Source organism: Xyrauchen texanus, chromosome 44 (genome assembly GCF_025860055.1).
Source record: "Xyrauchen texanus isolate HMW12.3.18 chromosome 44, RBS_HiC_50CHRs, whole genome shotgun sequence".
In the NCBI taxonomy this organism is placed as follows: Eukaryota; Metazoa; Chordata; class Actinopteri; order Cypriniformes; family Catostomidae; genus Xyrauchen; species Xyrauchen texanus.
In genome coordinates, this window is record NC_068319.1 from 12,701,944 (window position 1) to 12,717,015 (window position 15,072).

The following is a 15,072-nucleotide window of genomic DNA, read 5'->3' on the forward strand; positions in this document are numbered from 1 at the left end:
CAAAGTTTGTCTTGACAAACTTTACCTCTATAATTTCTGATTGTTTTTTATTTATCCTTTCTTTTTTTTTTTCTTTTGGGTCAACCTGTAGATTAAGATTTGTATGGTTGGTATTGGCAGTTAGTCCCTGCTGGTAGATGTCGTAACTACACACTTAGACGGGCAAAAAACATGTTTCAGTATGGAGGAAGGGTTCAATGTTTCCAGAGTAAGGGAACCATTTAGATTTATGATTAGGAACTTGTTTTCTGGAGACAGATTGAAAAATATTTTATGATTTATTTTTCATGAAAACTAGGTTTGGATTTTATCTGTCTGGATTTAATTCACTATCTAGGCAAAATACAGGTGAAATAAATAAAAAGGCAATGCTGGAGAAGAATCACCCTATTATGCTGAAAAATGTGCTTATATTTAACCATCTTAAAAAAGACATCCCCTTAATAAAGACTGTTAATGGTGCCCTGTCTGCTTCAGTGATGTGTTCAGTAAAATCTACTTTGCTTCCACACTGTTACATGGGAGAAAGTCTTTCCCTTGATCATAATCTCCCAAATTTAGATATAAAAGTGTCTCCTACTCGTTTTACTTGCAATCTGAATGTATGCAGACAGAATAAACTTGTTTATTTATATTTTCTTGTTTTATATGTTCTTCACCTTAACATTCTAATAATCCTCTGCTCGATTCAAAAGGAAATTCTCATGACACCAGCAGGATTATTACTCAGTGCTAGACATAATTGCTATGGGCCCAGTATTTGGTTTCTGTCTCTGAAGTAAACATTGTAAATCATTGTTTTACGCTATCTACAATAGCCCCTTTGCCATTCAAAAATCAAACTGACCACTCTAATAGCTAACTATGAAAACTACATGAGAATAAGTAAAACATTGTGTAGGTCAGTGTGTCACTATTATATCCACTCAAGATATATTATACAAGTAATACAATACAATGCAACAAACAATGTTTAGTTCTGAAAAATTTAATTGCTGCATATTCAATAGCAAAAGCAAGCACAGCACATTTTCTTTGTACAATTTTACATTTTGAACAGGTTTATAAAATAAATATATAATGAAATAAAAAATGCTAATGAATTATTAATGTTAATTAATAATGTTTAATATCCTAATTAATTAAGTGAGTAACTTCTCACTTCAGAATCGCATTAAAACAACCTTCTGTTGCCGTCTTCTGGAAAAGAAGGACATCAGTCCTATGTACATCTCAAACTGCAAAGAAATGCTGCACACATTTGACTTCACGTAAGCAGCAAAACATTTTTGTGCTATGAGGAAAATAGTCTTAAAAATGGAAAAATGCTATAATGAACAAACTTTTATTGTTTATCTGGTTTGACTTGACTGTGTCATTATTGTATCGCATATTATTCATAGTCCATCACGTTACAGAGCAAAATAAACACCAGAATGACATGAAGATTTTTTTCCAATTTGTCCAGTAAACTTTATCATTCCTGGACACATTGGCCAGCACCAAAATGTATTTGCCTTAACTCTATCTTTAGAAAAAAGGTTTTGCCTTTGTATATTTTCACTTGTATATCTGTGCTCTTATTTTTTCTTTTCACAGCTATACAGAAAGCAAAACAACTAATGCTTTGATACAAAATAAAATATTTCTGTATTTTTCTAATTCCTTCAGATGTTGCCATGGCAACCATGCATTGTACATTTTGTGAAATCCATCAAGAGGAAATCATTACTTAAATGTTCATCGCTATAAGTTAGAAGCACTCTCCCTGTGTGCTGCATTGCGAGGTCAAATGTATAAATGCAACTGATTCAATAAAAGTGTTGTCCAAGACAAATCCTTCTGCCTGCATTTACCAATGATAACAGTTTATGAAGTGTGTGTACATCAAAAGAAGGACCAAACACCATGGCCTTCAGTTGTGATGGCCAGTCTTTTAGTGATGCTGTTGAAAAATGTAGATCACGTCCTTTATAAAAAGGAATCTTTATGCACAAAATGCATTTCCTGAAAGAGTCATAACCAGAAGTCATAACTTGGAACTTCTAAATTACTCTGATTATTTTTGCCTAGAAATGAGAGTTGTGACATTGGAGAAATTAATTTTTTAAAAATATTTTTGCCAATAAGTTTGTACAATTATTTTTCTTTAGAGGCATTCTTGGCAGTTTGCTTTAACACTGGGGCAAGGAGAAAAAAAAAGAAGAAAAAAAAGAGAGGGAACTTCTAAAAATCATTATGGTCAAATTCAGTGGAAAAACTACATAGCAACCAGTAAAATTGTGAGGGTTATTATAAAATCAGTATAGCCCATATGTCCAAAGACTTTCTAGCAAGACAGTCCACAAGATGTCCATCTTCGGAAACACTCTTGGCAGCTATTTTTCAATGTAAACAAGCAGTATAAAAGAGCAGCTCTTTTCTACTTGAATGGGAAAAGACCAAAATCTCCAAAACGATTGGTCAAGATTACGTTCAAAGAACGTCAGCAGTAAAATCTGACGACACTGGAATCATAAATTGCTTATTTACATCAGATTACGCTAAAACAAAACAAAACAAACAAAAAGGGGCCTGTTCTTAAGTTCATTGACAGGCAAGGTCTGTATCTAAAAGGTAATTAGCTACTTATGCCTATAACGCAAATAAACAGTTTAGAACACTCGTGTTGTCATGTGCAGTGTAGACAGCCTCAAGTCGTTGCGTCATCTTACATGCCAGATAAAGATAGGGTGTCAGAACCGTGGTCAAATCACTGTAACACATGGCCTCTTGTGGCTTACTGCTTTATTTTATATCTTAAAAAGATTTAAACTAGAGGTAAACTGATATATCGGTTTCAATAGTTGTTTTTTGGAACTATCGGTTATCGGCAAAAATCTGTGAAGATAATTGCTGATAGCTTTTTCAAATTTTCAAAATAAGAGTCCCTGTGTGTTTCGGGCTTGTTTATATTTACAATTCCCACGTTATGGACCAAATCTTCATTTTATTCTGGTTATTATTGGGATTTTTGTTGAACCGCACCTGGAATTTGATTAATATTCATATTATTATTATTTTTTTTTACATTCTATAAATCGATTTTTAAAAACTATAGTAGATAGTATGGTATAGTATAGCATTATTCAAAGTTTGGAATGGAATATTCAAGCATTGGTTTAAAAAGAACATCAGATGTTACAAGGAATCTGGGCTGATTCTTTACTGAACTGTACTGTCACTGATTGCTCAAACTTTTAATAAATGGAATGAGGAGATAAGCATAATTACAAACCTGTCCTACAATCCCAAGGGCCATGTTATTAGAAACAAAATAACAACCTAGGTCCATTCCTCAACCTTTTCACTGAATGAAGGACCGATGCTGTATAATGAGATGGCATAATGTAGAGCTTTTGCTGTGAATGGCATTTGCACTAACTGGCTGTCTGAACCTGCGGGTGAAACTTTATTTAGTTCCCTCACAGGAATAACTGAATAATTTTATGCTGTTAATATCTGTTTTGCTTGATAATATAATTGGAGAGAGAGGTGTGTTTTATGTAAAATGATTGATTTAATAAGCATAGAACACCAACAAAGGGTCAACCGGGTCAGCCAGGTGTAACAGATTTTTCTTATTGACATTAAGCAAACTTGAGCTAATGTAGAAGAAAATAGATTAGATTAGAAAGATCATATCTGAATAAGCCTGCATGCTTTTGGATTCCACAACAACAGCAGAATACATTGTAGGTTTTGTCCGGCTGGAGCTCTGTTCCAAAACCTAGTGAGCTGCCTCTCTGCCTACTGCCTAAATAGTCTTTTAAAATGGCATCCTAACCGCACAAGAGATGTTAGCATGACATTTTACATTTTTAAATAGACTACTGATAGAATATTGATGTGATAGAATTGTATACAATATTGATTTGTCATGACAGTGACATGGAACAGCTGTGGCCCCTTTGTGTATTTTACAACTTTATAAGAAACAGCATAATGTGTCCACCAAGATGATTTTTAAAATCCATTTTAGAATGTGAGGTTTGATTTTGTAATTTTGTGTTAAAATAACCACTATCCCTTTGTGTGTTGGCACAGGTAGTAAAATTGTGACCGATGGCGAGTATGTGCAAATGACTGGAATAACCAAAGAGATGTCTGGCTCTTACGACTGCATCACTTCAAATGACATCTTGACTCCAGATGTGAGAACAGTTCAGGTTACTGTAAACTGTAAGTATTGCGTTATATCATTTTGTTTAAATGCCTGTTTACAGTTCATGTTGCTGCCCATTTTTCACCTACATTTCTGAATTTCTCCATTACATGTAATTCATTTTATAGATCCGCCCATCATTTCGCGAGCTCGGAGCACGGGAACAGCAGTTGGCCAGAAAGGAGTTCTGTGGTGCGAGGCATCAGCGGTTCCTCTGGCAAATTTTGAATGGTATAAAGGGGACCACAGGTAAGACTATAAATGTATACAATTTTGGACTTTCTTCTGTCTACAATGAAAGTAGTAAATTATTTGTTTACAGAGAAAGGGAATCGTTACATGCTGCATACTGGATTCAAAGTATTTTCCATATGAGCAGCAAGGCTCAAAGTGTCATATGTCCTAATCCAATCCAATTTAAAAACAATAGGCCTGATTCATGAAATATTAGCAGAAAGAATTTTGGTGTGAAGTGCTCATAATGGCATTCTTAGGTCAATATTGAATTAAATGTCAATTTACAAATAAAAAAAAGTTTCTTTTTTGTTGTTGTTGTTGTTTTTTTTTTGCTTACAGTCTACACAGAAAATGTTTCATGAAAAATGACCATTTTGTGCATAACACTACAATTTTAGGTATACAATTAGCAGTAGGTCACACAATAATTGAATACTTTACATTGAACATTTAAAGCATTTTTTTTATCATGATTAATGATTTGCTTTTACATATACTTATTAGGCCTGTCAATTGATTACAATTATTAATTGAACTAATTTCATGACATGACGATTGAATCATTACATTTATCGCATATATCAATATTTGAAAGGCCACCAATAGATAATTCAATATAAATAATAAGTCAAATAATTATAAATGTGAAATAGGGCTTGGCGATATGGCCAAAATTGTTATCATGATAATCTTTTTCATATTGTTCGATGTCGGAATTTATCACAATATACATTTACATATTGCACTTTCTTTTTTTTATTTCAAAGTTGACAGAAGAAAAGAAGAAAACATTTATTCTAAACAGTCAAAATAGTCTCTACAAAACTGCACAGGGGGTCCAGAGACAGCCAAAGCAGTGGGGTCTGTGGGATCTTTTACCAAAATATAAAAATATTTTATAGTTTATCAATTGAAAATTAATGTTAAAAGATCATCTGTTTATTCTGAAGCATAGTGACAGCAGTTCAGAATTTGTTGGAATATTTTTACATTAAAATGAAATATTTGTTATATTTCTTTAGATTCAGATACCCAAGTATGGGGCATAAAAGCCCTTGTGACTGAATGTGAGTTCAGGGGTGTTTCGAGAGAAAATGTAAAAAACATTTGTATATTTTCATTAAAGTGAGAGACTAGTCTACCAACTAGTAATTTTAGTCTTTCCTTATCCATTTCAGACATCTAATTAATTTTCACAAAATTAGAAAAGAAATCGATTTGTTTATTCGATTTGTTTATTACTAAAGGCTCGTAACATGCTGATTAATAAAGATACATTTATAAGGGAAAGACGTTATGCTCTAAAAGGTGCTTTGAAACCACGTTAACTCATGCAGTGCTTCATGTCTACACACATGCAGGGAAAAGAGGCAACGCGTGCGGAGCGGGACAGGGCAGAAATTATGCATGTTTGGTGCTAGAGAACAATATTCAAGATTACAGCGCAGAAAGATCAGAGCTGTTGTCCACATCACTGTTGTTCTGTCATGCACTTCACTAGAGACGATGAGAGGGTGCAATCGTTGTCATCTTGCGGTGCGGATGGAATCAATCAATGGAGTAAATATAGAAAATTCCTCAAAAGCTTATCGTGGATTTTCTTTATCGTGATATATATATACCAGCTCTAATGTGAAATAATAATTCAGATATTCAGATTGAAATACATTGTAGGATTATTGCAGACGAGTAAAGCAGTGATTTGCCAATAATAAAAATGGCTTTAGAATTTATTATTGTTTGTTTTATTCCCATATATAATTGAAAATAAGCCTACAGTCAACAGCAATCATTGTGCTATTGAGTTGGTCAGTCTGTCCCTTTTTCACAGGAATTGTTCTTGCGTTCAGTTAGCGCTCTTTTCAATTGTTAGTCTGTGTATATGTACATCAGATGGACATTTTTAAACATCTCATTGGTTTTCAGCATCATAAACTCTGCCTTTTTAAGATGCTATGTCAAGTTAAAAGTCATTAAAATCTTCAATTTGCATCTCAAGATCCCTGCATTCTGTTGTGCTTCATCCAGCTGTCAATCTGTCTTATATGACCAGGTTTGTTGTGCTTGTGAAGTTTGTTGAGGTGCTGACTGCCCTCTGATGATGCAGTGCATAAAAACATGTACTTTAAGCTTGAACAAGCTCTGATGGTAGGAAAATACACACTTTTAGTACAGAATTTACTTACGGTTTGGGAGGCATGATTAATTCAGTTACCCTTTTAAGGCATTTTTTTAAATAATTAATTACACTAAATTAACCCGTTAAATCGACCGCCCTAATCATGGCTAAAATTATTTTCTACATATATTGATTAATTTTTTACTGTAAAAGTTGTAGTCATTAAAATTAGTTAATGTGTTACAACTTAATATGAACAAAAAATGATCAACAGTTTATTTATAAATAAAACGAATCGGTTACTTAACGTAACCTCGGTTCTCTCTAGAAGAGGGAACGAGTATTGCGTAAGATAGCTTACGCTACGGGAAAGATTCATCTTTTCTGAGATATTGAAGCCAAAAAATTATCCTTAATTTTGTATCCATTGTCAACGCAGTGCAGCAGCTGCATACCTTGAGCGGGCTAGCTAGCGAGCTCATTGGTTGCTCTGCGGCAACTGCTGCAGCCTATAGACGAACTTGGGTGAACTTGCATCCAATGACAGGCGCCCGTGCCGTCACTGTATCAAAGCCCGCCAGAATGGGCGTGGCTAGAGTGCATATAAGTGTAAGTTCGTAGGCTGGAACCCTGGTTTTCATTGAATGAAGCGAAAATCGCTCATGGCACGAGCACGGCCGGCTACGCAATACTCGTTCCCTCTTCTAGAGAGAACCGAGGTTACGTTAAGTAACCGATTCGTTCTCTTACGAGAGGTTCTCTCGTATTGCGTAAGCTAGCTTACGCTACGGGAACCCATTGTCAACGCCGTGCGCTCAAGCATCCACTGCATGAGCCCGGGGTGGGGGACCCGGGGAGCCCTTGTGAGTGGGGAATAATATTTGGCCGGCAAGAGTGCGGGCCAGTGTGTGTGTAATACATAAGCACATAGTGGGAAGGGAAAGACAGAGCGGCGGTGCCGGTCTGTGTGGAATGTGTCCCGTCAGTGCAGCTCACAGATTGTAAAATCTGACAAAGGTGGAGGGGGAAGCCCAGCCCGCTGCCACACATATGTCGTGAATGGAAATCCCGCTGGACCATGCCCACGAGGAGGCCATGCCTCTAGTGGAGTGAGCCCTAATGCCTAACGGGCATGGTAGGTCTTTTGACGCGTACACGGCAGCAATAGCGTCCACTATCCATCTAGACAGTGTCTGTTTTGAGGCGGCGAAACCTTTGGTGCGCCCTCCGAACGAAACGAAAAGCTGCTCAGAGCGTCTGAAAGAGGCGGAGCACGCAGTATACAATCTCAGTGCTCTGACTGGGCAAAGGAGATCGCTATCGGATGCTGGAAGCGCCGATAGGGAAATGATTTGTGCTCTGAAAGGAGTACCGATCACCTTGGGGACATAGCCGTGTCTAGGCTTTAAAATGACCTTGGAGTCACTTGGTCCAAACTCAAGACACGCAGCGCTGACAGACAGCGCGTGAAGGTCTCCCACACGTTTAACTGATGACAGGGCAGTTAGAAAAACGGTTTTGAGTGAAAGGTATTTCAAATCCACGGATTGAAGCAGTTCGAAGGGGGGGGCTTTCATAGCTTCGAGAACTACGGAAAGATCCCAGATAGGAACCGATGGGGGCGTGGGGTTCATCCTTCTAGCTCCCTGAGGAAGCGGATGACCAGCTCGTTTTTTCCCGTGACTGGCCGTGCAGGGGTTCAGCGAACGCCGCGACGGCCGCCACGTACACTTTGAGCGTGGATGGGGATCTGCCCTTATCCAGCAGCTCTTGTAAAAACACGAGCAGCGACGACACCCCACATGTCCGTGGGTCCAGGTCTCTGTCGGTGCACCATTTTGAAAACACAGACCATTTGGACGCATAGAGTCTTCTCGTGGAAGGGGCTCTAGCGTGTATGATAGTGTTTATTACTCCTTCTGGCAAAGCGACGGGTAGTCGTTGATCACCACGCGTGCAGCCCAACGCTCTGGGTGGGGATGCCAGATCGTGCCGCGAGCTTGAGAGAGGAGATCTGCTCTCACTGGAATGGGCCACGGGACTGTCAGTGACAGCTGCGTAAGCTCCAGGAACCATGTCTGATTCTCCCAGCCGGGGCTATGAGGAGCACCGAGTGGCGCATTTCCTGATCCTCTGCATTACCTGTGGCAATAGCGAGGCGGGAGGGAAGGCGTAAGCGGGCGGTTGGGCCAGTCCTGGGCCAGCGCGTCCTCGCTTCGAGAAAAATACTGGGCAGTGAGAGTTCTCTTCTGGCGCTAAAGAGGTCTATCTCTGCTCTGCCGAATATGCTCCATAACTTCTGGACTGTTTGAGCGTGCAGGGACCATTCCCTGAGGAAATATTGTCTCTGGACAGTCTGTCTGGGCCGTCGTTCAGGTGGCCTGGCACGTGCGTCGCCCTCAGCGAGCGCAGGTGGCACTGGGACCAACTCAGTATGCGTTTTGTCAGATGGAAGAGGTTCCTGGATCTGACACCGCCCTGACGGTTTAGATAGGATACCACAGATCTGTTGTCCGAACGGACCAGGACGTGGTGACCCTGTATGACCGGGAGGAAGCGCAAGAGCGCGTACTTGACCGCTATCATTTCCAGACAATTTATGTGAAGGAGCTTTTCCTGAACTGACCATAGGCCAAAAACCGGAGAGCCCTCGCAGACCGCGCCCCAACCCGTGTTGGACGCGTCTGTCCAGATGACTTTTCGGCGAGATACAGCTCCCATCGTCACTCCCCGCTGATACCATTCGGCCACTGCCCAGGGCTGCAGAGCTGAGATACAGGTCTGAGTCACTCTGATCGGCTGGCGGCCCGTGGCCCTGTCATTGGACGCAAGTTCACTCAAGTTCGTCTATAGGCTGCAGCAGTTGCCGCAGAGCAACCAATGAGCTCGCTAGCTAGCCTGCTCAAGGTATGCAGCTGCTGCACTGCGTTGACAATGGATACAAAATTAAGAATAATTTTTTGGCTTCAATATCTCAGAAAAGATGAATCTTCGCAATACGAGAGAACCTCTTGTAAGAGAACTAAGATTAATGAATGCTTTAAAATGTAGTTAATTTTTAGTTCATGCTACTAAATGCATTATCTCAAGTTAATGTGTAGAAACTAGTAGTTAATCATTCAATTAATTTTCTTTATTGTGATTATTCGCATAATTTTTTGTAGTTAATAGTGATTAATCACAGATTTGGAAAATTATGAAATTTGACACTATATATACTTCTTTTCCTGTAAAAATGTATTTCCATTTTAGGAAAGAAAACAAACATTATGTAACGATACACTTATTAGCCAAAACATTATGACCACCTGCCTAATATGCTATTTGCCCTCCATGTGCCGACAAAAAAGCGCCGACCAGCTGAGGCATTGACTCTTCAATACCCCTAAAGTTGTCCTGTGGTATCTGGCACCAAGACATTAGCAGCAGATCCTTTAAGTCCTGTAAGTTGAGAGGTGGAGCCACCGTGGATCATAGTTGTTGGTCCAGCACATCCCACAGATGATTAATCGGATTGAGATCTGGGGAATTTGGATTCCAGTATAACACCTTGAACTCTTCATTATGTTCCTCAAACCATTCCTGTACAATGTGTGCAGTGTGGCAGGGCACATTATCCAAAGCCTTCATAAAATACTATTGCCATGAAGGGGTGTATCTGGTCTGCAACAATGTTTAGGTAGTTGGCACATGTCAAATTGACGTCCACATAAATGGCCAGACCCAAGGTCTCCCATCAGAACATTGCCCATAGCATCACACTCCCTCCACCGGCTTGCACACATTGCAATCTGGTGCCATCACTTCCCCAGGTAAATGGCACACGTTCACGGCCATTCACATGATGTCAAAGAAAACGTGACTCACTGGACCAGGCGTCATTCTTCCACTGCTCCAAAGTCCAGTTCCAACACTCGCTTGCCCATTGTAGGCACTTTCGACAGTGGACAGGGGTCATCATGGGCACTCTGAACGGTCTGTGGCTACACAGATGCGATGATATGTGTGTTGTGACACACTCCTCCCATAACCATCATTAAAAATTGATGTTTTCTTTGTGACTTTTGCCACAGTAGACCTTCTGTTGGTTCGGACAAGATGGGATAGCCTTCGTTTCCCTCTAGCTTCGATGAGCCTTTGGCAGCCAACACCCTGTCACCAGTTTGTGGTTTGTCTCTTCTTGGACCACTGTTGGTAGGCTCTCACCACTGCTGACTAGGAGCACCCCACAAGCATTGCCGTTTCAGAGATACTCTGACCCAGTCATCTGGCCATATCAAATTGTCCCTTGTCAGTGTCGCTCAGGTCTTTTCACTCCTGCCCATTTCTCCTGCATTCAACTTGCTGACTACAAGAAATGATTATTCGCTTACCATCTAATCTTGACGTAGCCTTGTTAGGAGATAATCAACGTTATTCACTTCACATATGAGTGGTCATAATGTTTTGGCTCATTTGGTGTATAATGCTTTATTAACATTTTCCAAACAAAGCCTTCTACAGTATTAAGATAGAAATTCTCTGAAATAACATGAATTCAAGTAACACTAAATGATTCCCAAAGTTTAAGTGGACTAATTGAAAGAACTTTCTCCCTATAGGTTGCGTATTCATTGCAATGGGCATTAAATCTCTAAACTTCTCATCACAATATTATTGAGCTGGTAGATTGCTATCCACTTTGCTACAGCAATCGTGAAGTCTCGATCATAATTCACATCAGGGCACTAACGCCAGCATCAAGTGACGTTTTGAACGACACATGAAACGCGCCTGCAGACAAAAAAAATCACATTCTGCATTTTGGTAATAGTTAAGACTTGAGGAGCTTCTGTGGTAATTAAAATGCACCTTATAAGGTATTATAAGGCTGCTTATAATACTTATTTACTATTACAAGTCCCATCTGGGGTTGTTTTGTACATCAAATAGCGTCCTATCCCCACCATTTAATCAGAGACATGGAAGCACTGTTGTATGTGTGTGTTTGTGTGTTGTGAAGTGTGTGTCAGTGTAATGACTCCGGGCGGACACATTACAAATATTCTACCCTGTAAACCAGTGTTTATGCCGGTTTATGTGGTATTAACTGTAAATATGTTAATCGTGATTAAGAAAAATTAACTTTTTTAATTAATTGCATGCATTAACGTGTTAATTCTGACAGCTCTACCAGAAACAAATTGTAAAGTGTTACCATTATGTCTAATAATTAGATCATGTGCAGCTGTGTAAGAGTGGTACATTCATTGTGCCACCACCTTATATTGACTTGATCCCAATTTTCACAGACTCTTCAACGGACTCAATGGGGTCAAGATCGAAAACAAAGGTAAACAATCCATGCTAACGTTCTTCAATGTCTCTGAAGAGGATTACGGGAACTACACCTGTGTGGCCATGAACACGTTGGGGATAACAAACGCAAGCATCATTTTGTATGGTGAGAGCCTCCTTCTGATAGCTAAATTCATGTTAATTTATGCACAAAACCCATGTCAAGTGTAACTCGGCATAGTCAATGAGCATCTCAATGCGTTAAATGTTTGCCTACCGTAATTAAATCAACTTCTGTCTTGTCGCCTTGAGGCATCCACTAATACGGATGATTCCTGAGCTCTGTATTTGTGATGATTTCTATGAACAGCATAATGCATGATGATAACCACAGTGGCTGTTTGGGGGGGGGTGTTAAAGGAATTATTCACCCAAAAATGAAAAATGTTGTACTTACCTTCATGTTGTTCTTCTGTCAAACACATAAGGAGACCATATGGCCTCAGAATACTTGGAATATAAGGTGTAAGACCAATTTTCTGGTGCTTTTGTCATTTTTGGAGCTTGTCATCCCCTGTTCTCCATTCACTATTTATGTATGGAAAACAGCAGTTTGAACATTCTGCTAAACTTCTTATGTGTTCCATGGAAAAAAGAAAGTCATATGGGTTTGGAATAGCATAAGGGTGAGTACTATAAATTAGGAACATTTTCATGTTTGGATGAAACTTAAAGGTGTAGGGTTGCACCCTGTATTGAGTCACTCTCTCTTCCTACAGGCCCCGGAGCGATACATGATGTGAACAATGCAGCCTTATCACCAACCAGCTCGTTCTTACTTCTAACTCTCGTCCTTATTCTCTCGTTCCTGAGCAAGTTTTGATGCTAAAGCATTGCGTCCGCTTCTCCTTACAAACACAGACTCACAGTCTCACACACAGAGGGAGAAATACTTTATTGGTTATTATTATCAGTATTACGTTTAAATTATTTTGCCTTATATTTTATTTCTAAAGGAAAGTGTCAGTGTGGGTTTATGGATCTGTAATAAGATGCTTTGGGATTTAACCGTGTTTTGAAACAGTGAACTGGACTGTGAACTGAGTGAGTTTTATTTAGCTGGGTAGAAATAATAATAGAACCACTATATGTGTCTCTCCAACATTTGTATGTGAAAAGACAAGCAAAAATTCATGTAATCGTGAATAACTGGATGGTTTTTTGCTTAGTATTGAACTGTGTGACTTGAGGTTACTGGTGTGTCCTGTTTCCTTGTAAAATAACATGGTTTTCTTTTTCTTTTTTTAAATAATCGATAAAAAAATGACAAACAGCAAAAAAGAAACAAACTGTTTTAAAAAAGCATGATATTTGATTTACTGTACATGTACAGACATATGCAAATACTATTCATACATGAATAAGATCTATGCGTTCAAAATACAGTAATATAGCACACAGTTCCTGAAAACATAGTGCATCCCTCAATGTTCATCTACCAATGCTGCCAATGTTATTCACATGACAGAGGAACCACAAAGATAACCTGCACGTGTACTAAGCTGACATAGTTCCAAGCAGTAGGATAGGCTCCTTACCTGGTCTAATATACAGTATTATAAGGTCCTTGTAGAGATGTCTTTACTGTAGATGCCCAAAAGACTTTAATTGAGCCGGTTGATAGCGTCATTTGTTTGCACAATAATAATAATAATAACACATTTAATTTATATAGCACATTTCCAATGCTTAAAGCGATATACAAACAACAAACATATACATCAAAACGAAACCAAACAACTCTAGTCCAGAGTCGGAGTCAATCATATAGCATTAATCTGCACGTATCTGACACAACAGTACAGACAGAATGAGCAATAGCGGAAAAATAACATGTGCAAGGTAGTTCCGCGTGGAATGGGTACACCTAGCAACCCGTGTTGCCCCGCATCTCACATGCCACAGAGACAAGGCGAGTGCAAACTCCAGGACCTCAAATGGCAAACGGGAACACACACAAAGACCGGCTCACACCGGAAGACACAAAATGAAGTTATCTGCATTGTTTTAGCATGCGATTCATTAAAGGAATTAGGGACCGTTCAGACCGAACGTGTTCTTGTGTTAAAAAAGATAGACACAGCGTAACTAATGGAACAGAATGCAGGTATCTCGAGACAAGTTTTTAAAAGACACTAAAGTTTCGCTCATGTACGAGACAAAGCGCAGCGGTCAAAGAAGCCCATCTAGCGCATGTTTAACTATCAAAACAGTGCAGAGGGATGCAAAAAGTTTCGCTGCGAGCGCCCCATACGTATATCAGGTAATAACGCAAACACACTAAAATTTTTTGCGCTGAACTGATGTCGGTTCTGCATGCTAGGTTGTGCAGGATACTTTGTGGAAAATCCCTTTTCAGATACATTTGATTACATTTATTTTGGGTGACATATTATTGAAGTGTTTCAACTGTTCTTTCTCAGGTTTTCGGTGCTGAGTTTCATTTAATATTGTATGATTTTGTATTCTTGAATCTTATTAGTAAAGCACATTTGAAAGAAGTCAGAAGTGTTATCTAAAATGGTATATAATAATAATAATAATAATACAGCACAGTATATATTTAATATCTTCTGAGGAAAAGATCCCAATAATAGACACATTTCCTTGCGTATCTGTGGGTGATAACTATCGATTTATCCGTGATCTTTGGCTCTAATTTCCACACTAATATAATGTCATATAAATGTCAAATTCTGCATGTCTGAGCAGGTGAAATAAAATTTTAATCTCAGTTTTCATCTATTTCATTGACCATTTTCCATATCTGTGAATCCTTACCGTTTATAAGCATGCTGATTTAACAGCCACACTTTCGCACCTGTTACTCTCTGAGGGCTAACTTATCAATGCTCTTATGAGCTAATTTGTATGCCTACCAGAAATTTCCATTTTATTATTAACCATCTGAATGCAAATGTTTCTGTTAAATTCAAAACATCATAATCATACGTAATCTTGCCAAAAAAGTGTATTATGAGAGTTACACATCTGTCCAATGCACTAAAAGATAATCATCAGTCATGTTGAATTTGTTTTGTTATTAAAACACACACACACACACACACACACACACACACACACACACAAACAATCACATACAAATAGTACAGTGATCTAGAACTATCAGTAAGCATCAAAGGTACCCATCACCCATGGTGGTTTGGATGTATTA

The 15,072-nt window shown here is 38.8% G+C and overlaps 1 protein-coding gene across 2 annotated transcripts in view; it reads left to right on the forward strand.

Annotated features, from left to right (window-relative positions):
- The window catches only part of LOC127637109 (neurotrimin-like), a 240,075-nt gene extending 225,449 nt beyond the window's left edge, over positions 1 to 14,626 (forward strand). For both annotated transcript variants that reach the window (XM_052118020.1, XM_052118019.1), the window contains 4 exons: positions 4,087 to 4,221; positions 4,333 to 4,453; positions 11,852 to 12,003; positions 12,617 to 14,626. In XM_052118020.1, the coding sequence (XP_051973980.1) occupies positions 4,087 to 4,221; positions 4,333 to 4,453; positions 11,852 to 12,003; positions 12,617 to 12,720 (512 nt within the window). In that variant the 3' untranslated portion in view covers positions 12,721 to 14,626. The remainder of the gene's footprint in view (positions 1 to 4,086; positions 4,222 to 4,332; positions 4,454 to 11,851; positions 12,004 to 12,616) is intronic.
- Positions 14,627 to 15,072: the final 446 nt, after the last annotated feature.